Source organism: Dermacentor silvarum, chromosome 2, assembly GCF_013339745.2.
Source record: "Dermacentor silvarum isolate Dsil-2018 chromosome 2, BIME_Dsil_1.4, whole genome shotgun sequence".
Lineage (NCBI taxonomy): Eukaryota > Metazoa > Arthropoda > Arachnida > Ixodida > Ixodidae > Dermacentor > Dermacentor silvarum.
Window position 1 is genome coordinate 172,857,090 of NC_051155.1, and position 21,651 is coordinate 172,878,740.

At 44.0% G+C, this 21,651-nt stretch overlaps 1 protein-coding gene across 11 annotated transcripts in view; it reads left to right on the top strand.

Annotated features, from left to right (window-relative positions):
* LOC119440557 (sterol regulatory element-binding protein cleavage-activating protein) overlaps positions 1–21,651 on the top strand; it is a 134,213-nt gene that overhangs the window by 11,620 nt on the left and 100,942 nt on the right. For all 11 annotated transcript variants that reach the window (XM_049661916.1, XM_049661914.1, XM_049661911.1 and 8 more), the window contains exons 4-8: positions 8,598–8,755; positions 10,496–10,633; positions 15,733–15,809; positions 15,937–16,051; positions 17,399–17,586. In XM_049661916.1, the coding sequence (XP_049517873.1) occupies positions 8,598–8,755; positions 10,496–10,633; positions 15,733–15,809; positions 15,937–16,051; positions 17,399–17,586 (676 nt within the window). The remainder of the gene's footprint in view (positions 1–8,597; positions 8,756–10,495; positions 10,634–15,732; positions 15,810–15,936; positions 16,052–17,398; positions 17,587–21,651) is intronic.

A 21,651-nucleotide genomic window follows, 5' to 3' on the forward strand; every position in this document is an offset into this window, starting at 1 on the left:
TTGGAAGTTAAAGAAGGTCAAAGTACAGCAGAACTTCCGGTGTCAAGGGGTGGACATTTCATTTGTGTAACGCACGGCTGATGTTTGCAAAAGGCAGGTATATAGTTCTGTGCATTGTGGCTTTTGCTCATGTATGTCAAGCTGGCGTAGTTGTTACAAGATATTAATGAAGAAGTGCGATCACATCACATACACAGGTTTGATTCTTGGCTGTGACCTTGGATTGAACCTCTGGTTATCAGATCTCTGAGGATGTAAAAGTATTGCAGGCTTACCGAATTTATTCACAAAGGTCAGCTATCTTATGTCACATCCTTTAATTGCGTTTGAGTGAGATTACCGGTTTCTGAACGTGGTGCGAGTGTTCAGAGTTCGGAGATACAGTTGTACTTTGTTATGACAAAGTGACATCTGACTCAAAACTACTTCATTATATCTAATATTCGTTACGCGCTGATGTCAGTGAGACATATTCTATGTTTACGTTATTATATCCAACAGTTTATTACGTTAGGGATTGTTATATTGAGTTTCAACTGTAGTCAACCAGATTACTGTAATTTGTCTGGGTCCTTGAATTGAATGGCTGCTATTTTAAATTATGAACACTTTCCCAAACTGTCTTTGAATAATCTGCACTGATGTAGAAGTGAAAGGTGTCAGTAGAGTTTGAAAATGTAAGGGTTACCTGAATGCAGAATTGTGCTTTGCCAAGCCAAAAATATAAAGCCAATTAGTGCAATTATTTAGTTGTCTGAAACATCTGCATTATACTTAGGAACTAGTCGATTCATATTAAATTTAGCACCATCATTATTTGATTTGTACTCACTATCATTTCATCATTTTTCTTACTGTATGCCCAATTCAGTTTCGAAAGTGACTCACAGCTTCCTGTTTATTTACGTATCATTTTAGCAGCCTGTGCTTGCTTGCGAAAAGCATTGGCACAGGCTGCTATTGGTACTGCTACTATTGGTACCTTGCAGGACTGTAAAATTAATGATTATAGTATCTATGTTGCTCAGGTAATGATCTTGAGCCTTAACACAATCCAAGTTCAAATACCAACAGGCCCTACCCTCAGCCCGCAGCGCTAAGCACTTTAGGTTTACGCAGTGCGAGCCGCCTGTGAGGTGTGCTCTGCATGCCTGAAGTGCCGCTGGGCAATTCCTGCCCAAATAAGTTTCACCTTCGGCTGCTTGCATCGACACAAGTTCCTTGGGGCCATATAAAGTTTAAAAAAATTGCGGCAGAATCCATCTCACAATGAATGTCGACGGTAATGCGTAAGCATTGAATCAATATAGCAACACAATGTATTGCCATTGTTGAAACGAGGTATGTATAAGGTTTGTACTGCAGCGGGATTCCGCTTTCGCGCTTCCCTAAGAATCATTAGTTCAATTTACATGATTAATTGATTATGCATGTGGCACGCAAAGCTTCTATTTCTTTCCAACCCCTCTGTTGCGTAAAAGTGTGGCACAAAATCCCGGAGGGAGGAAATAATTAGTACAGAGTACTGCACAACCCTATTCAAGCCAAATGTATCAACACAACACGTGATCATCATGGCAGGGCGTGGTAGGCTTTAGTGCTCTCGCTCTTCCAAACAGTGCTACGTCAGGGCAGCCGAACAAATGCTCGTCGACTGAAAGCTACCAGGAACGCAGCATTCCCAGCCAATATATGCGAAGTCTCGGAAGGTCACATGTTGGGCCAATACTGCGAGGGAAAAAGGTAATGGAATGGCTTCACGGAAAGTTCGCACGCAACTAAGCCCCTCTTTCTCTTTTGTTTTCTGATACAACTATTCCGTCATTTTGAATTGTAAGTTTACCAATTTTGCATTTTGGATGCAATAATAAAGCAAGCGCGAGCGAGTGACGCATCCTACCACAATTACCAAACTTCCTCAAGACAAAAAGGCTCAGCTCCCTGCTGTGAGAATCTGCGAAACACGCGCAGGCAATTAAAATCTGCGTCAGCCAGTGGGAGCACTTGCTATGTCTGCATGGCAGCAGTAATGAATTGCTACGTAAGTTGTTAAAAAATTTTCTGGCGCTTCTATTGCTTTCTTTCTGCACGGGGAAATACAGTGCTATGGCTATTTGAAAGTGAGATCTCTCCTCTTTATGATAGTTCCAAAATGGTAGTGTTGTGTCAACGGAAAATTGCGCTAGTGTGCTCAGCAGTGTGACAGCACCTCCCAACGCCCAAATTTCTACCTAATTTTGTCGACAGTGCTCTAGAAACTTCTACGTCACTTTTCTTTCAAATATTTCCCCTCGTTATAGAACAGCCGACGATGGCGAAAAAAGGAACAGGAAATTTTGACCGGTCAGTCGGAGCAGTGGGCAAGTAAGCCAGAGCAGTGGGCAGCATTTCCATCACCGCCCACCGTGGGGAGAACACTGATATATGTATGTATGTATAAAGAGAGAGAGAGAAAGGTTCAGAGGGCCTGAGGCTTGCCGTCCCACTCATGAACTAGTTGGTAGGCCACTGATTATTTGATTTACCTTGTGCCACTGGGTCTTGGCCTATCCTTGAGAATGGGTGACTGTGACACACGAAATATAGAATCCTTAAATGTCACTAGATATTTGTTGTACTTATCTATGCATACAGCTGTCATCACCATTCTTTCCACAACGAGCATCATACTTACATCGCCTTCGCCCTTGTGACATCGCTGCGTAGACGTCTTGCTCTGTGCATCCACCTGATTTGGTGTTTTCATTTCGGCGTGGCTTGTGACTGGTGTAGTGCATAAACATAAACATTGCATGAGGTTGCACACTGCATTGAATGAAAGTAAACACATTTGTACGCACCGCCATTAGTTGTTTAGGATTTAATTACTAACCGCTTCACTAACGCTTCACTCCACATGGATTCCACCATGTGGGAGTTTGTTCTGCCTAATTTTTTTGCAACAGTGGCGTGGTTAAGATGAGACGTTCCGTGAGAAATAATTTTTTAAATAATTGTACTAGAGAGTGGAATATCCATCCAATTATAGAGTTTTTTAATCAGATTTCGAGTATGTCATTAGTTTTTGTGTAGCCGCTATAGTTCTTGAGTTATGTCCTACGCAGTGGCAAAATATAGTGATCGTGCGAGCACTTTATTGTGTGTTAAATTTTTCCAAAAAGCATTGTGCTCTAGCTTATTTTGCTCTTTGTATGCCACAGAGTGCCAATATCTATCCAAACAGCGAGCACAATTACTGCAAATATTAAAAAAACATACCAAGACACTTGAAATCTTTTTCACAATCCCATGAAAATAACCTTGCACATTTATAATTGTCCTGTACTAACGAAATTTAGCATACATACTCTTGAAGATATGTACAGTGCTGATATCTACTTGAAATTGCAACAGCTCCCAGCAGTAGTTGTGAAAGGAAAAGATTATATTTCAGAGAATTGGAGAAAACATATTTGTTGAAATGTTCGAATTTTTTTTCCATGGTTCCAGTAAATGTTTGGCTAGATATTGGCACTTTGCGATCTACAAGGAGTTAAACAAGCTACAGCAGGATGCTTCTTGTGAAAATTTAGTACATTAAAAGTACCCGCAAAGATGACTATATTTTGCCATTGTGCATCACATAACTCAAAAACTATAAAGCTACACAATAACTAATGACATACTTGAAATAAGCATTTTGAAACGTCTAGTAAAAAATAATAATATAAAAAAAAAGTTGTTTTGGGAAGTGTCTCCCCTTTACTGCACAAGGGACAGCAATCTTTTGTTACAAAAACATATCACCCTGTTTTCAGGCTAATAACTCACATCACTCGGTGAGATGTAAATTCAATAATCTCCTCGTCGTCCTTTATATATAGAGATGTGTGTCTAGACATTCCTTTCAAAGCAGTGACAAACTGTTCTTTGAAGGGGAATGGTTCCTGAATGCTTAAAGCGTCTAAAAGAATTATTGTCTCCAGCTCATCCATCAGCGGAACAGTTGCATGGACATGGGTGGTCAAAGTAGAGAGATGCTGTGAACTTTCATCTAATCATTATTGCCTAACCTGGGCTCTTTCGCTGCAATAATGTCAATTTTATGAATGGCTCATGCAGTAGCAACATTTTCACGTTGGTCTATTGGTTGGTCACAATACAATTTTTTGTTTGTTTATTGTCATTAAAGTGTCGAATTGTGAAATGTCCTTTGTAAGTGCTGCTTATTTCAGAGTATGGTTGTAGTACCTCACAAACTTGGAGCTTTAATATTAGAAAACTATTTCTTTTGCCATTACTTCTTGTTGCCTGCTGTAGAAGCTCTTCAATGATGTTTCTCATGGGATCAAGGGCATAGTGTAGTAGCTGCAAAAATATGTTATGTGAATGTGCTCAGTATATTGTTGCTTATATCTAGTCTCCAGTGACCTTGTCGAGTGGGAAAATGTATTAACGAGGAACATATTGGAAAAGCAGTGTATGTGCTCGTTGTGCCCCTAGTAGTGTTGCATGTTGGTTGTCTAACCAAGTCCTTACCGGCAGTTCGAAACCATGTATAGAGAACTATGGCAGATTAAAATACCAGTGTCTCTTCTAATCAAGTTGTTCTAATATAGTGAGCCTGCACCTTACAATATATCACACCGCACCATTACTCCTTGGTCTTTTCGTGCTTTCTGATAGCCTCGCAAGGGCTTTGTGACACATTTAATTCTGTGGTAGCAACTGCTTCGCCGAATTCTTTAGGCCTTGCATCAAACATGCTTCAAAAGCTAGCACTTCATGCGTCTGCACCTGCATGTGTGAAAGCTTTCGTATTGGCCCAATCTGTCTCCATGGCCAGGGAATGTGTATTCAGCACCTCTTATTTCTTTATTTTATTAAATTCTTATCCATGAGCTGAAGTGGAAAGATTAGTGTTTTGTTTGGCTTGTAGTATTGCCTCTTCATTGTGTGCTGATAAGACATTTGCGTGCCATCGCCTCTGGGAAACGCCTGCTCTTCCTCCTGTTTGTGTCACTGATAGTGAAGTGGTGGCGGCGGTACAATCACCTCTTGGGAATTTGAACCCGATGCTTGTCAGGGTCGTTGGTTTCGTTGCTCTTTAGGTATTTTTTGGCCATATCTATTCATTATTCTGCATGCTGTTCCCTTGAAGTCCTTTGATTTCTTAGGTTTCTGTTTCTGTCTATTTTGGTTTGGCACTACTTACTCTCAGTGCAATTGTTGCAGCAAATTTCGTTTATTGTCCAAGAAAAAAAAAGACGAGGCAGATTATGAGTCTTACTTCTAGCCTGTGGCTTTATTGTCATTTGATTATGATTTTCTTTCTGTACCACTATGTCTGTGCTAGCCGTTACCGGAACAGATGAAATGCAGCAGCAATGCGTTTCTGTTTTGTTCAGGTTATTTTTGCCTAGGCCCATCTCCTACTCCTTTGTTTGCATTATGTTGCAATAACATCGTTTGTGTACGCTCTGTGTTCAGAATAAGGATTTACAATCGTGTCACAATCGAGGGATGCAATGTAACCAATGCACCTGTAACTGGAGAATGGCGATTATGTGAATGGCCTGTATTGAACAGTGCTTTCCTCGATTTGGTGAGTACCTTTTACCCTTGAAGGAGGAGACCTGCAGTATAGACCACTTATAACGTAACTGCTTATAGTGCAGGACCGGTATAGTACGGTCTTTTCAGACTCCCGTTAATTTTCCCATAGCACTTCATGTATACGTATACCGCTTACAGTGCAGCTGCGTGAGACGAAATACCGGTTATAATGCGGCTTCCGCGGGAAAATCTTGCCGACAAGGGCGGTAGCGAGCATGCTTCTCAACTAGATGCGCCCACTGGTGGGAGAGGAGATCAACGAGGGCGATGCAGAGGAGGAGCATGAGTCCAAGGGCGATAAAATTGTCGCCGCGCACCGTATGTGCGAGTGAAAGAAGCGTGCGGGGGACGCGCGCCTTCACGGAGAGCGAACGCACAGCGGAGAGCAAACGCGACTTCCGTCGCGCGAAAGTCCGTGGTGGTATGGGAGAGAGGGAGGGGGGGCGACACTGTGCTGCGGCACCAATTGCGTATCTTGCAACCGGGCGCTGGGGGAACTCGCGACGCAATCTCCCACGCGAAAGGAGCAAAGCGGGAAGGCAGCACGGGAGGGAGGGACGGGGGCGGCTTCTACTTTGCCAACAAATGCGTTCGCGCCTGTGCCGGCTGTCAGTGTTGTCACACGCAGTGTATATCTTGAAAACGATCTCCACACGGCTCTGATGCGCTGTGCTTACGCCGCTCAGTTTCCGTTGAAGCGATAGACCGCACAAACCTTCGCTCGCTGCGGCGGCCGCGTTTCCCCATGCCCGTGTTTTGTTAGTGGTTTTCTACAGTCATCGAGTATATTCATGTTTGCTCGTGCACGTTAACACCACGCTTGTTAATTCAGTTAGTAAGCCAATGTGTCAAGTTTATGCAGCCGATAAAACTACTATCCCTACTCCTTATACTCTACTAATTTGCTATCGCAATTGATGCTTCGCTTTTTGGGCGAAATATTATTACTTTGTCTGCTTCATGCGAAGATCATGAGTACTTGGACATTAACCTTTCAACGTTCGTAAATTTAAAAGGATGCAAAACTTCCAGTCGCACGCTTCGATTCTCGGATACGTGCGACTGCTTGGTCTGCATGTTTTGCATACGTGCAGGGCTTGAAAATCGTTTTGGTTATAGTGCGGTACCCCTTATACTGCAGATATTCACTACTCCGGCGACTTACGTTATAAGCGGTCTACACTGTATAAATACCCGAAAGAACTGTTTATTTTCTATCTAAATGGGCAAGACACATCGAAGATAAGCACAATCAACAAAAAAGATATATACATATATTTTGCAAGAACTTTTTCAGCATTATAGGGGAACACCAGGCAGAAAACTGGAAGTGGGCTTCACCAGAAACCATCTATAGCTTCATTTGGAATTGGTACAGAGAGCTCTCGTCATATGGGAACAATACGTGCATATTTAATTTGCTTTACACCATGCGTGTGATGCCACTGCAGCTGGAGATCTTGCATCGGTCTGTCCCCTCTGATCGTGCTTTCAAAAGAATGCAAGTCACATATCTAGCGTATTCCTCATTCTGTGTTCCTGTTCTAACCAACCAATGATGCTTGCTGCCTGTCATTCAGTGTTATTCGAAGACATTTACCCAGAAACTTCGTATCAATATCAAAACTCGGCAAGAAAACAATTATTTTTGCTGGTATGTTGCCTGTGGGCAGCACTCGTCTATGAAGGGTTAAACACTTGTTGCACTCTGGTTTTATTGATCTCTTGTCTTCCCATTCAGTCTGAAAAATTTTGTTGCTCCACCTGTTGCTTCAGTAGAGCATCATTTACTTGTGTACATGCCCAAAGTATAACTTGGGGCGGTGTACTATTGTGCTGATTACTAGATTGTCCACACATGGTGCATAGTCCAAAGGAGGGAAATCTAATCTACTAATAGGAACCCGCTGTGGTATCAGCTGAACTGTCAGAGTTGGAAGGTTGTACTTTCGCTGAATCAACAGAAAGCTCTTCATTATCTTGCAACTGTTCACTTAAGTAGTAGTAGGGTTTTGCAAGTGGTAATTTTTGAGACTGAATCAGTTAGCTCCAGAATAGAGTCGAATAAGATACTTTTGGAAAGATAAACAGCCTTTTTCACCATTAATATAAAAAAATGTTCGCATCCTAGCATTCACAAGGTTACCAGGTTTTCGTCATTACATTGCACACTGAAACATGACACTATGAAATATGGCTTAGTAGACGCACAATTGGAGCATTAAGGACAAATAAGCTCATTGCTCGCATATTCAGGACTCTTCAGAGCATTTGTGATCATCCATTATGAGAATGAAGATTAAAAAGGTAGTCTTGTGGGCCAGTTAGCATATGCGTGTACCGTCGAGACTAAATCAGAAGTGGGTGTTGTCAAAAAAAGTTTAATTTTCTGAGTTGTAATGGCCATAGGTGATGGTGCCACTATTGTAATAAATTATGTTACAAAGAACCAATAATACCGAACAATACCCAATGGAAAGTGCCATGTTTGAGAACTTAGAGAAAAAGCGTGGTTGTACTATGTACTTCCTAACTTCTTGTGTATACTATGTCCACTATGGCCACCTTGATGAAACTTATCGCATTTTTGCATTGGTTGTAGTTTGATTGGGTCTAGTTGACAATTTGAAATATTCTAAAAATAATCAAATTTGCGAACAGTGGGATATGACTTGCCAAAATTGAATAGGACCGTATTTTATATGCTATTTGAACGTTTTTAATGTTCACACACCCCTGAGTAGCAGTAGTTCACAGCTCAGCAATGCTCAGAAAATGTTGCAGAACAGAAGATTCTGTGACAGTAAGCTGGTTCTTCTGGTTAAATTGAGCTATTTAAAGGAAACCAAATCGACACCTGTAGGTAGTCTGCGTGGCATAAAATTTTAACATTTAAACACACATAGTCGAGGGACCGCAGCCTAGAATGTGGGGTAGATTTTCATATAACATCCGGTGCGGAATTGGCAGTGGCTTGTTTGCCGAAATGCGTGTGTTTACAGTTCCAGGGTCCACCCGTGGCATATGTGCAGCAGATAGTGGTGAAGGCAGCTGTGTCACCATGGCAACCAGATCTCCTGCTCATGGATGCCTTCCGCTCCCCACTCGCCGAGTCCTTCCGCATCACAGAGATTGTGGGGAATCACCAGTTCATGGACAGGCAAGCAGTTTTAGCAGATACTCGTTGCAATAGCTCAGTGGCTATGGCGTTCTGCTGCTGAGCTTGAGGTTGCGGGTTCAACTCCCGGCTGCTGCTGCTGCTGCTGCTGCTGCTGCATTTCAGTTGAGGCGAAATGCAAAAACGCTCATGCACATAGATTTAGGCAGAGATTAAAGAGCCCCAGGTGGTCCAAATTAATTTGGAGCCCTCCTCCACGGTGTCCCTCATAGCCCATGAGTTGTTTTGGGACATTAAACCCAATCAATCAATCAACGTTAGCAGAGCACTGTTAAAGATGTACTTAATTTAGAACTTTATAATTCATTGTGGTTCTTGCTTTGTTTTATGGGAACCCAAGGGTGTTAAAGCTGTTCTTAAATTTTTCTTTTTAGCTCTGTAATGAAATTTGGCAAATGTGTTTTTTTTTTATGTTCATTTGAAGAGTACAATTAGCTTTATATCAGTGAGGTAGTTCTGAAAATAGTTAATTTAACACTTGTTTTTTCGAAACAATCAACTCAAGCCTTGTTATTTATGTGTGATGAGATGGTACAATTGTCAAGGCCCGTTTTTACGAAATGTATTTCACGTAAATGATATCCATGATTGGCCAAATCTGTGGCCGCTGTCTCGCTATCATGTCGGTCACTATCACGAGTGGCAGGCACCCAAATGAGGACTGATCAGGAAAACATTCTTATGCAAGAAAAATTTTAATACAGGCCAGGTCATTTATTTTTAGTTTGATTGCATGAGGAAGTTGGGAACCCCGACAATAACTGCAAAATGGTTACAAAAATTACCCTATCCAGCAAAGTTGTGGAGATGTTCAACATTTCGAATATAAACTGAATAGTAATTGCTATTTGATTTGCATTTGATTACAGAGTTTGGTATTGAATGTTTTGGAATATTTTATTTAGTTACCAGCTAGACATTGCTTGAGGGGCATGAGTAAAATCACCACTGGCTGTCAAAGTTTTGTCTTTCTTCGCCACATGGTGAAGGTGTAATTGAGGACGTGGAGGTGGCCTGACAAGAATGACGCAATAACGATGACAACACAACGGTAGCAGCATGGTGACGGTGGCGTAGCAGAAAGGAGAGGTGGACACGGCAAGACCAGTTTTTAGCTGTCAACTGCTGACGCAATAATACAAGTTTGTACAGAAGATAAAGTGGCGCGCTGCGTTGTGCAATCATATCTAGGCGAAAAGAATAATTATTGTTCCACATGATGTGTGTTGAAGTATTGCTGCCACAAATTTTTGGGGGAAATTCATGATGCTTGTATTTGAAAGATGACAAAAATGAATAGGTGTGAAGTATGCACGTAGAAACAAATTCTTGCGGTGTTTCAAATTTATGTTATTTTTAGTGAGAAACATAAAAGATCAGGAAAGGGATGATGAAGTTTTCGTGGGTAATGCTTTTAGAATAGCAGTTTCTTAATTATTTTTTCCACTTGCCGTGGTGACGTAGTGGCTTTGGTGTTGTGCAGCTAAGCTCGAGGGATAAAATCCCGCTTGAAATGCAAAAACACCGGTGTAGTACCGTGGGTTGGATGCACGTAAAAAGACCCCAGGTAGTAAAAATTAATCCGGAGTCCCCCACTATGGCGTGCCTCATAATTGTATTGTGGTTTTGGTGCATAAAACCCCAGAATGTAAGTTTAAAGTTCAAATATTTTTTCCCTCACAGTCTCTTGTTGCTCTTAATGCTCTTTTCGTTACTGTGCAGCAATGGAACAAAGCACACCCTTCAGGATGTGTGCCTTCAGGTGTCTGAGTCTAAGGACAAAGTGGCTGCGGCCTCGCTCCCTCAGTATGGCTGCCTCATCCTGTCCCCTACGTATGTCTGGAAGCAGGACTACAATATGTGAGTACACTCGAAGGAAATTGTTGCAGCTGTTGTGACAAACCTTTGGGAGTAGTGCCCATCCACTGCGCTTGGAAATAGACTGCAATAGTGCTCAAGTACTCCTGTATTGGCACAGCAGTCATTCCTATTGAATGACTCCGTAGTTTGCTGAAAGCAGCAAGTAGAAAGATGTCTGCCATGGTGATACAATAGTACCGTTCCAATATTTTTGTTGGCAACTATGGGAAGGTATAACTATCTGATAGTGCTTTCTTGGAGTCCATGTCCTGACCAAACAGCTGTGTGACAGGTAACAAGGGCCACATTAAATTTTTTTCTTTGTTTTTCTTTTTGCATGGCACTGTCCTACAGCTAAAGGGGCCCTGAAACATTGCTTGAACATAGTAAGAAAACGTTGCCGGTCTGTCGTAGAGGCTGCTGTGAACATGTGAGCCAAATATTACTGCACTGTATGTAGCAGGGAATTTACAATATTGTGTCAAAAGCAACGGAAAATCGCTTGGTTCTTGCTTCCGCAATGCCGCCATGCAGCGCCATCAAAAGCAGCTGGCCCACTTACGCTATTGGCTGATTTCGTGATCGCGAGAGCATTGTCAGTAATACATAATTGACAATTTTGAGTTAAATAAATTAATATGTACGTCTGAGATCTCAAAATGACAGAAAAATTTCATTTTTGTAGCTGCATCTGCTGCGCGTGACCTCCAAGATGGCAGCGGTGTGCTGTGTAGCATAGTCTACTGCTGTCACCACAGGTGCTGTGAGAAGCCCTTTTGTTGCCGCGACAATGAACTTTTCACCGGGGGTTCGCCCTCTTGGCTTCACTGCTGTGTATGTTACAGCGCACTAACAGAGACGAATAGAGAAAGCTAGGTATCGGGGCGATAACTCCGCTTATAGTTGAAGGATTGGAAAAATTTTACGGCATCAGATTCGTGAGGCGATGTCCTTTAATAGTGAGGCCATTCTATGATTAGTTAGAAAAGTGTTTCAGGGCCCCTTTATGGTATTCAGAAAAGCACTGTGTCTTGTCTTTGTGCTGCCCACGCCAAAACTATATTGGGCGCAGGTTCCACAACAACGCTGGATGCCTGTGCAGTTTGTGCATTGGGACTATTAGAATATGTTGTTTGAATGTGTGCGTTATATGTACTTGTTCGTAGATGTACTCATGTGCAGAGAATCGCATATATACAGTGCAGACCATTTATAACGTCACCGCTTTTAGCGCGGGACCGGTTATAGTGTGGGTTTTTTTTACCACCGATATATCTCCCATAGAACTTAATGTAGAGGCGGACCGTTTATTGCGTACGCATGCGAAGCAGAATACCGGTTATAGAGCAGTTCTTTTAAGCGCGCGATCATGAAACTGGCGCACGGAGCACGGCCTTTTCTAGGAGGCGTTGAGTACGGCCCGCACGGCCGCATGGTTGCCGGGCGCGCAAACGTGGAGACCAGCGGCGAAAAGCGAAACAAAAAGTCGCAGTTTTCCCCAAAAGGCAAAGCATCAATTGCGAAAGCAAATTTACTAGTAGAGTATATGGAGTAAGGATAGTAGTTTTATCGCCTGCATAAACTTGGACACATCCGTTTACTAACTGAATTAACAAGCATGGTGTCAGCGCGCATAAGCAAATATGAATAGATCGCACTCGATGACCGCAGACAAGCACTGTGAAAACGCTGACGTGAGCAAACGCGGCAGGAGCAGCGACCGAAGGTTCGTGTGGTCTATCGCTTCAACGGAAACTGAGCAGCGAAAGCACAGCGCATACAAAGGTCGGAGCCGTGTGGAGATCGCTTTCAAGATACAGTGCGCACGACAGCTCTCAGGCACGCAAAGTACGCAGGGGCTTGCAGAAAGCCGCGCCCCCTCCCTCCCGCGCTACCTTCGCGCTTTCCTCATTTCGCGTGGGAGCTTGAGTCACCAGTTCCCCTCGCGCCCGGTCGCAAGATACGCATTGAGTGTCACAGCTAAACGTCGCTTCCCCTCTCATCCCCCCACGGCCTTCCGCACGACGAGAGTCGTTGCGTTTGTTCTCCGCCATACGTTCACTCTCCGTGAAAGCACGCGTCCCTCGCGCACTTTCACTCGCACATACAGCATACGTCATTTTTTTTGGCTCTAATTTTTTTTTTCAGGAGTGGGAGCGTGGGCACGCACGTGGAGACCAGCAGCGAAAAGCAAAACAAAAAAGAGGAGAAGGGTGGGAGACTTTGGAGGAAGGAGGGCGCGTGTTTTGATCACTATAGCAGCGTCCTGGAAATCAGGGTGCGCGGAGTGTGGGGTGGAACGGTAGCGCACTCCTTTTTTTTTTCTTTTTCGTTTTTTTTTTTTTTTCCAGGAGTGGGAGCGTGGGCGTGCGTGTGGAGACCAGTCTCCAGACGAAAATAACAGCGTTCTTCCACTGATGCCGCACTTGTCAGGAGAACTTGGTTTCTGTGCTGTGTTGGGATTGTGTTGGATGTGTGTGTGGGTGAAATATCTAATAAATTGTGTTTGAAAGGTGGGTTGCCCGTTTGGCGTTAGCAAAAGCGAAAAAAGCATGCTTTGGTTATAACGCGGATTTTTACAACTCCCGCGACTTACGTTATAAGCGGTCTACACTGTATACCAGGAATATCTGATGTGTTTACTTCTAGTACTAAACAAAGCTTGCATTTCCCTGCACTTATTGTTCTACGTTATGCTCACTGCTGTTGTTGCCTGGTGGTGGCCTAAATAAACTTGACTTAATGAGTAGCGTATTGTATTGGTTGCATAGTGCTTTCTGCAATGCGGAATTCCAGGCCACATGCCTGAGCTTTGAAATTCAGCTCTTATGAGGATCTCTCGCTGCCCCACATAGCTTTGGTGCTAAGTGAATATGCACCCTTTCTTTCTGTCTTGTTCATCGTCACGCGCCACTTTTTTATTCACTCAGTGCATGTGAGGCAGGGCATGAGAAAAATCACGTGCTTTAGACGTGTCACTGTGTGCAGCAAGTAAAAGTGCTCAGTGTGCAACACATTTCAGTCTTATCTCTGAGTGTATCAGTCACTTCCATCTATCAGCCAACAAAAAGAAGGATAACCTGTGCTCCTTCTCTGCTCAGTGCTGTGCTTATGTAGCAGGATATGAGGGAAATATTGGGCACCTCAGGTTTGTCATTGCATGCAATGAGTGGCAGTGGCGAACGTGTCACTTATTTTTGTCTTATCTCTTAGTCTACCAGTCAATTAACAGTACAACTGGTGCCATCAGCATTCTTGTCTGCCTATCTCCTTATCTTGCCTTGTGCTCGGCGAAAACGCAGCCTTACATAGTCAGCATGAACACTGATAGGAATTCCTTTATGGCACATGCTAGTACCATCTGTTCTCCCATGTCCAAATGCTAATATTAGCATTTGCTAAATAATAATGCTAAATAAATGCTAATATTAGCATTTGCATTTGCCAAATGCTAATATTAGCATTTGGACATGGGAGAACAGATGGTGCTAGCATGTGCCATAAAGGAATTCCTATCAGTGTTCATGCTGACTATGTAAGGCTGCATGTCGTTCACCGCAAGTCTACCACCTACCACCTGCAAACGAATGGCTTGACAGACACGTTCAACCGCACACTCGGTGACATGTTGACTATGTACGTTGCCTCGGATCGCAGTAACTGGGGCACTGTTTTGCCGTTCGTAACATATGCATATAATACGGCCACACAAGCTACCACTCGCTTTTCGCCATTCTTTCTGCTATATGGCCGTGAACCCTCGTGTACAATTGACACACTGCTCCCATACCGACCCAACACTCCTGAATGCACGCTAGTGTCTGAAGCCGCCAAATACGCAGAGCACTGCAGGCAGCTCACCCGTACCCTTACGACCGCCGCCCAAGGTCGCCAAAAGCTGCGGCATGACAGTAACGTGCCTGCACTACATTTTTCGACTGGTTCCCTTATTTGGTTGTGGATCCCACCTCACAGCCCTGGCCTTTCAACCAAACTTCTTGCACGCTATGATGGCCCCTACCGCGTCATCGACTGTACCTTGGCTGTCAACTACATTGTTGAACCTGTGACGCCATCACACGACCTTAGACATCGCGGGCTGACACGGTTCATGTCAGCCGGCTTAAGGCATACTATGACCCCCTGATCCTACCTACGCCGTAAGTCACCAGGATGGCTCATCTTCTCTCCCGAGGCCATTGTAGAGAAGAAGAGGACGGAGAAGTGCTCTTGCCTCTATCGCGGACTGCCTCGATTGCGTGAGACATCAATGTCTAATAAATCGTCATATAACAGTATATATATATATATATATACATACACATACACACACCCTTTTTCAGCACTTTCATATATAGCAGCCTAAAGCTTCAACGAGTACTGCATGATGTTCTTTAACCACAGAGTGCTGCTGCTATAAAATAAGGTGTAAGTGTAGTGCATTTTGTAAACATTCATTCGCCAATGGTCGCTCGTTGATGGCGGATCGTATCGTTATGTTTTCCTGCGCCGATGACAGAACCGAGCTTTAAGTTAGAGCGACGTTGACAGCATTCAGCTGAACTTCATGGCCTTTCTTGGTTGATAGTGTTGGGGGGTGTCCATAGAAATTGGAAGATTTGACACTGGTCACTGTTCAGATGTTCATTTACCTTGGTCATACATCAGGATAAAGAGTTGACGCATGTTAGTAAATGACCTGTGTAATCAATAGCTTCTCCTAATGTGCATGCTCCATTAGTGTGGATTCATGCAAGAGCCTGCACTCGGCTTTGTGTATGTGTTGCTTACACATACACAATATGAATGTATACACGCGCATTGAACCATTGCATGCAATAGGCAATGTACTCTGTATGCAAGGCTTGGCTGCCACTGATGGAAAGCTGTCTTCCACTTTCATTTTCACTTATTATTTCGGCATTTCATTTAAAAACAGAGTTAATTTCCCCAATACTTTCCTTGGCTTCGTTGTTTGCAGGCTTTATATGGTTAATACACATTACACAGTCATTTTGACCATCCCTGTTTCTAATTTTTCCTTTTTCTGATAGCTTGATTTAGACAAATTCATGCTTAAATGGAAAATCTCTTTACAGCTTCCGGCACGACAGCCAACCTCTCATGAGCATCTTCAATCAGAAGGATGAGACTTCAAATTCATACTACCTGAGAGGTAAGGACTCTTGTTTTCTTTTTGTTTGCATTTTAAGGAACTTTATTGCTGCTCTTAGTTTTGGTTGTCGCATTGAATGTGCCAGAAGGGCTCCGTTTGATCCGGTACTCTTTCTTGCTGCTTGCAGAGATCCTCTTTGGTGTCCCCTGGAAAGAGACTGGCATAAAGAAGTTCTGTGTGCGGAACAGGCAAAGGGTCATTACTTTTGCCATCACCATTGTCCTGAAGAAGTGGGAGCCCAGGTAACCAGTACTGTTTATTCCTTTTCTTTCATCATTTATTGTTTCAGCGTTTCTTTTCAGCATTGCCATGGTAATCATTGCTCCAGTGCAAGCGTGCAGGTGCATGGCGCGTGATATCGAGACTTTTTTAGGCCTGTTCAGCTTCAGCAGCTTTGGAAATTGTCTGGCGGGCAGCGTGTGTGTGTGCAGCATGTGCGTGCTGTTGTTTCAGCTGGTGTGGCCCTTCTATTGGGAAATCCATGGGTTTTAGTTCGACATTTTAGGGTTTCCCGTGCGTATTGTGGCTTCACTGAAGTCGGAATGAGATCGGAATGAGGACTGAGATCTGCTTCGGAACAGAATTGAATGCAGCAGCAGTGACTACTGATTTGCACAATGCTTGGATAAGTTGAAGTGTAGTCGCTTGCACCTGGAAGAAACTTGCAGCAGACTAAACTGACCTCCCTCTTTTTCGGCAGAATAAAGAGGCTGGTACGGCCGTCACTAAGATGGGAGTGCTTGGCCATCTTTCTTTTCTTTTTTTTACTTCCCTGGTGTTGTGAAACAGCTGGAGCACTATTGCCACAACTTTTATGGAAAATCCGCTTTTATCAAATTACCGCTTGTATTGAAATTTTTTGCTGTCCCGTTCACTTTGTTATAATGAGGCTTTACTGTAGCTGGCTCATGTTTTTGATTGGCTGACGAGAGCCCTAGCCTTCTCTCCACTGCAAGGAGCTGATAAGACAGAATATATAATTGGTGCACATAATGGCAATACATGGTGCATGTAAGGTTGGCAATGTGGCTGCATAAACAATAATGTCCCGAACAGAAGAGACGTGTGTACCGATTTCGGCACTCACAGGACCCAAGAAGGTTTCAAGTAGAAACGAAAAATATGATCAGGAGCCTTAGAGCACATTCACACTGGCAACTGGCACTAGTTGTGCAACCAAGTTGGTTGCAAAGTGGCTGGTTGCAAATGGTTGCTTTGGTTGTAAATCAACTGTTTTGGGTCAACTGCTCGCTGCTACATTTTTCAGTTGCACGATTGCAGTTTCCAAGCTGCTGAAGCAATCAGCTGTGTAGGAGCAGGATGTCTGTATACGCTGCTGCTAATTTTACAGGGCAATGGCGGTGCAAGCAGATGTGAATGACCCTACTCGAGAGACATTTCAATGTGGCGATGGGCAGGACGTGCTAACCGTTGTGAATGTTGATCGCCATGAGTCACCCCTTAGTCAACAGTTGTGGTCGGTTGCGTGACTTGCCATTCGCCAGTGTGAATGCACCCATAGACATTTTTAGTTGCTTTGGAACCTAGCATGTCTCTAAGTTGTCCCACGCCTTGTTCTTTTGCTCCAGTGTGGTGCACGCCCTTGAGGACAAGCTGCACCAGGCATATCCGGGGCACTCGCACAACTCGTCGTCCAAGGACCGAGAGCAGGAAGAAATTGTGCATGTCCATTTCCAGTACCAGCACACGCTGGCTGAATTTGTGCCCCTTGGCACAATTTATGTCATCCTGTTTCTGTACATCTACTACTCCGTCCGTAAGTGCATGCCACAGGCATATTTTACTTGTGTGTACAGTCAGGTTAGCTAAAATTGATTTCTTTTTCCCCAGTTTTCTCTTTTGCACAATTCCTTAATTTGTTTTGCAATCTGGCTTATAATGCAATGTTTGTTGCATCTAGATAGGGCTGGCTGACCTGCCTTGAATAAATATGTATAGTTTCCTTTATACAATACCCTACTTACTCAAATCTAGGCCGATTTTTTGAAAAAAATGTAGGAAAGTATTTGTACTTAGATTCGAAGGTGCGGGTTGGCTGCAACTGCCAGATACTTAAGGGACTGTCTGCTGTTCGGAATGTGTCTTTGGATTGTTTTGTGAATGAGAAGATTATGTGTCATATTGGTAGAAGCAAGCATGCTTATATTCCATAAACAAGAAAATATATTTTTAATTGGGCTCTGAAAGTAGTGCAAGAATGACTTGGGTGCCGCTTGACGGTGAAACAGTGCAACCAATCTCTATACCCTCACGTGACCAAAAAGCCATGCAGGGAGAGTTATCTTGCTTGTATACAATGTTCTATTGCCTGAAATTGTATTTTATGGCTGTTCTGCGAACTTTTATTTGTGTGGGAGAGTAATTTCTTTTATTCTCAGCGAGCGCGTGCTGAAAATAGGCGCTGCCTTGTGCAAACGAATGGAGTCACGGTGAACGGACTGGTGCATTGATGCTTGGCCTCCGAGATTGCCATCGTGTCCAGTAATCAGTGTTGCCGGTGTCCATACACAGCTTTAACAAGAGACTATGGAGATGGAAAAATTCTGTTTTAAACATTTCTCGCTTTTTCGTTAAACCACTGCACGTTTAGACTTGCAATGGTAGGCTTTCTATTGCACTACAAAATAGAAGGTCCTTGAAGAATGGCAGACAGTCCCTTTAATGCGCCCTCGCGGCCACAGACTTGCAGTGAACAAATTGGCATCCACTATTTTGTTTTCTCAAAGTGTCTCGTTCTGAGCGGTCGTGTTTGCAGGACCTTGTTCTAGCCGCCATAACCTAGTGAAGAGCCCATGCTTGAGGCACAATGGCACCCACCAGGCGTTGCCACCACACTGTGGCCTTTAAGCGAAAGGTCGTTTTGCAAGCAGATGAAATGTTGAACTTCCAAGCCCAGCACGAGTTCGATGTAAATGAAAAGAATGTGCGCTGATTGCAGAAACAACAGAACGAGCTCTTCAACTGTGCTTTGGAGTGGATGGTGTTCAGTGGACCACAGAGGTTGACACAATGGGGTAGAAAAAGATGTCGACTTCATCAGAACACAAAGACAAGTCGGAATGCCCATAACAGCGGAGATAATGAGGGCAAAGGCGAGGGAAGTCGCGAACTTCGAGGTTTTGCACGAACCTAGTTCAAGGCCAGCAGGGGCTGGGTCATGCAATTTATGAAAAGTTTCGCATTCAGCCGCCGGCGACGGACTTCAGTATGCTAGAATCTCCCTGGCAACTTCGAGGAGAAGCTCTTTGCATTCCAATGCTACTCCATCAAGAAACAGCTGGAGAAGTGCTACCAACTGGGTCAAATTGGAATGCTCCCTTAGTGTTCTCGGTTAATGAAAAGGGCGCCAAAGAAGTCAAGGTCAGCACTACAAGGTACGAAAAGGAATGAGCGATGGTATAGTGTTGTACAGCAATGGGTGGAAGGTGTTACCATACATTGTTTTCAAGCACAAGACTTTTCCAGCCAGAGAAGATTTCTTGAAGAATGTTGTCGTGCGTGTTCACGAGAATGGGCAGATGAGTAGCGCCATGGTGGAGTACTAGGTGGAGGTGGAGTACTACATGGTGGAGTACAACGGCGCCCCCAACGCCGTTGAGGGCGCCGTTGTGTAAAGAGTGTAAAGAGCGGGCACTTGACCAACGTCGTGAAGACCATGCTTTTGCAAGGGGCTACGTACATCACAATAATACTAGAGGCATGATGAGCCAACTGCAACCGTTTGACAATGCTACCAACGAGCCGTTCAAGGATTGGCCTCCTTGAAGGATTGGCCTCCTGCACATTATACTACTGACTAGCTGACATCACAAGAGCATCAGCTCACTCTTACCTGATGTATCAAGCGTGCTTTGCTTGGGCAGCTGGCAAATTGGATTGCGATGGCATGAGACGAAATTCCGGCTGAACTGATTGTGTGAGTGTTCCGAAAGTGCAGTACAGTCGAAACCACTTATAACGATCCCAGATATAACGATCTATTGGTTATAATGACCACATTTCAGTGCAATTACGATTTTCCAACCCTACCTATTGAAACTGCTTCCAGATATAACGAACGTTCTTTAAATTGCCGTACTCTTACAATAAACGCTTCAGACCCAGTCACGGTAAAAAGAGGGCGCACGCAAAGTACAAAAGCACTGAAGCGCGACCAAAACTGGGCGCACGGCAGCTCGTGCCTCGCTCTATTCAACCCGCGACGATAACACAGCCTCCAAGATGAGCAAGCGACGGCTGTGTGCAGATTTCGGATGCCATAAAGGTCACTCACATTTAGACACACCTCCAGAGAGGAAGAGGAGGCGTGCAGCATAAACGGCATGGTGTGTGCGCTGGTGTGATATTGGATGCCACAACGGCGGCACCCTTGTTTTTGTGCAATTTCGTTTTTGTGCAAATTGTTTTTGAACAATTTCGGCGATTTCAACATTTCAGCGATTTGGAGCGACCATCTGTCCTTCCACCATGGGAACAACGGCCGCTCAACCGTTCCTGTCGTTGCTGCCGATATTCACGAGGCCAGAGTCAGTGTGCTGCTTCCACGTAGTGTTGCAAAGGATCGGCAGTTACTACGCCGTTATCAGATCACGGTTCGGCGCCGCTTCGTTTACGCGTTGTTGATTGCTGATAACGGTTCGCAGTCACATTCTACCTTTCGAACATTGCAGTTTTTTTTTGCCCGAAGCAACATAGATAACGTTAACTTCTCTTGTGGGGCTGACGCGCAGTTGTAATGCCGAGACCGCGGTGTCTGAGACATTCGCAGAATGGCAGCATGTAGTAGTAGTTTCTGAAGCTTACGTTCCCGCCAACTAGAACGATCTCTTATGCAGAATACGGTCGTTGACCCACTGGTAGCAAAATCTGTCACAACCTTTTGAATAAAAAATGGCGGCTGCACTTGCAATTTGGAAATGACAGGCGATCGGAACTGGGCACCGTTTTGAAAAAGCTGTATGGTGCTGCATTTTGTTTTTTAGGTGGCTGTTTCCATTGGATATTTGCAGCTAGGCACAGGAACGCATCGGGAACAAAAATTACACTTAACATCTGTTTTTCAGACCAAAGAGCTGCCGAATTGTAACTGCTGATGTCCAGCTTCAGTGCGGTCACTTTTTGAGCGTCTTCAAGGCTGAGTCCATTTATAATGAACTAATGATACAACGACCATGTTCCGCAGAACTATCGAGTTCATTAATTCGACTGTATATCCAACACACTGGTTGGAAGCAAGGATGATTCATTGTCAGTGATAAGAAAGCTGCTACAATTGCTCCAAGCTGCTACATTTTGTTAAAGCTGCCACATCCATGCTATAAATAAGCGAAACTGCTCCAAACCTGTGCCAAGGCGTGGCTTCCGAGATTTTCTGTCACCGCGTCGCGCAATCTCAGAGGCCAACTGAGAGGACTTCCCGCCAACATGCTCAGAGTGCCTTCGCATCTCCCGCCATTCAAACACCGAGCTAATTCAAAACAATCCCATTCACGGGATGTGCCAGGCAGGGTTGCCAGGTTTGGGGACTTTTGACAAATTGGCTACTTATAGAGGCTCTTGGTGATCGAAAATCATGGTTGGCGACTTGGCTACTTTTGACAGAGGTAATTTGTATAGGTAGGGTCCAAATCAAATTCTTTCCAACGACTCCCTGGACACAACAACCCTAAAAGCCAGATCTCGAAAGCAAATCCAGAAGCTGAAACATATCATAGCCACCATGTGGCCAGTGGGCCTCTTTGACTTGTCATCCCGGGCTCTCCACGACTGCCCGAGGCACTTCATACGCAACGCGCATTGGCTGAAATCACCGCCTCGGGCA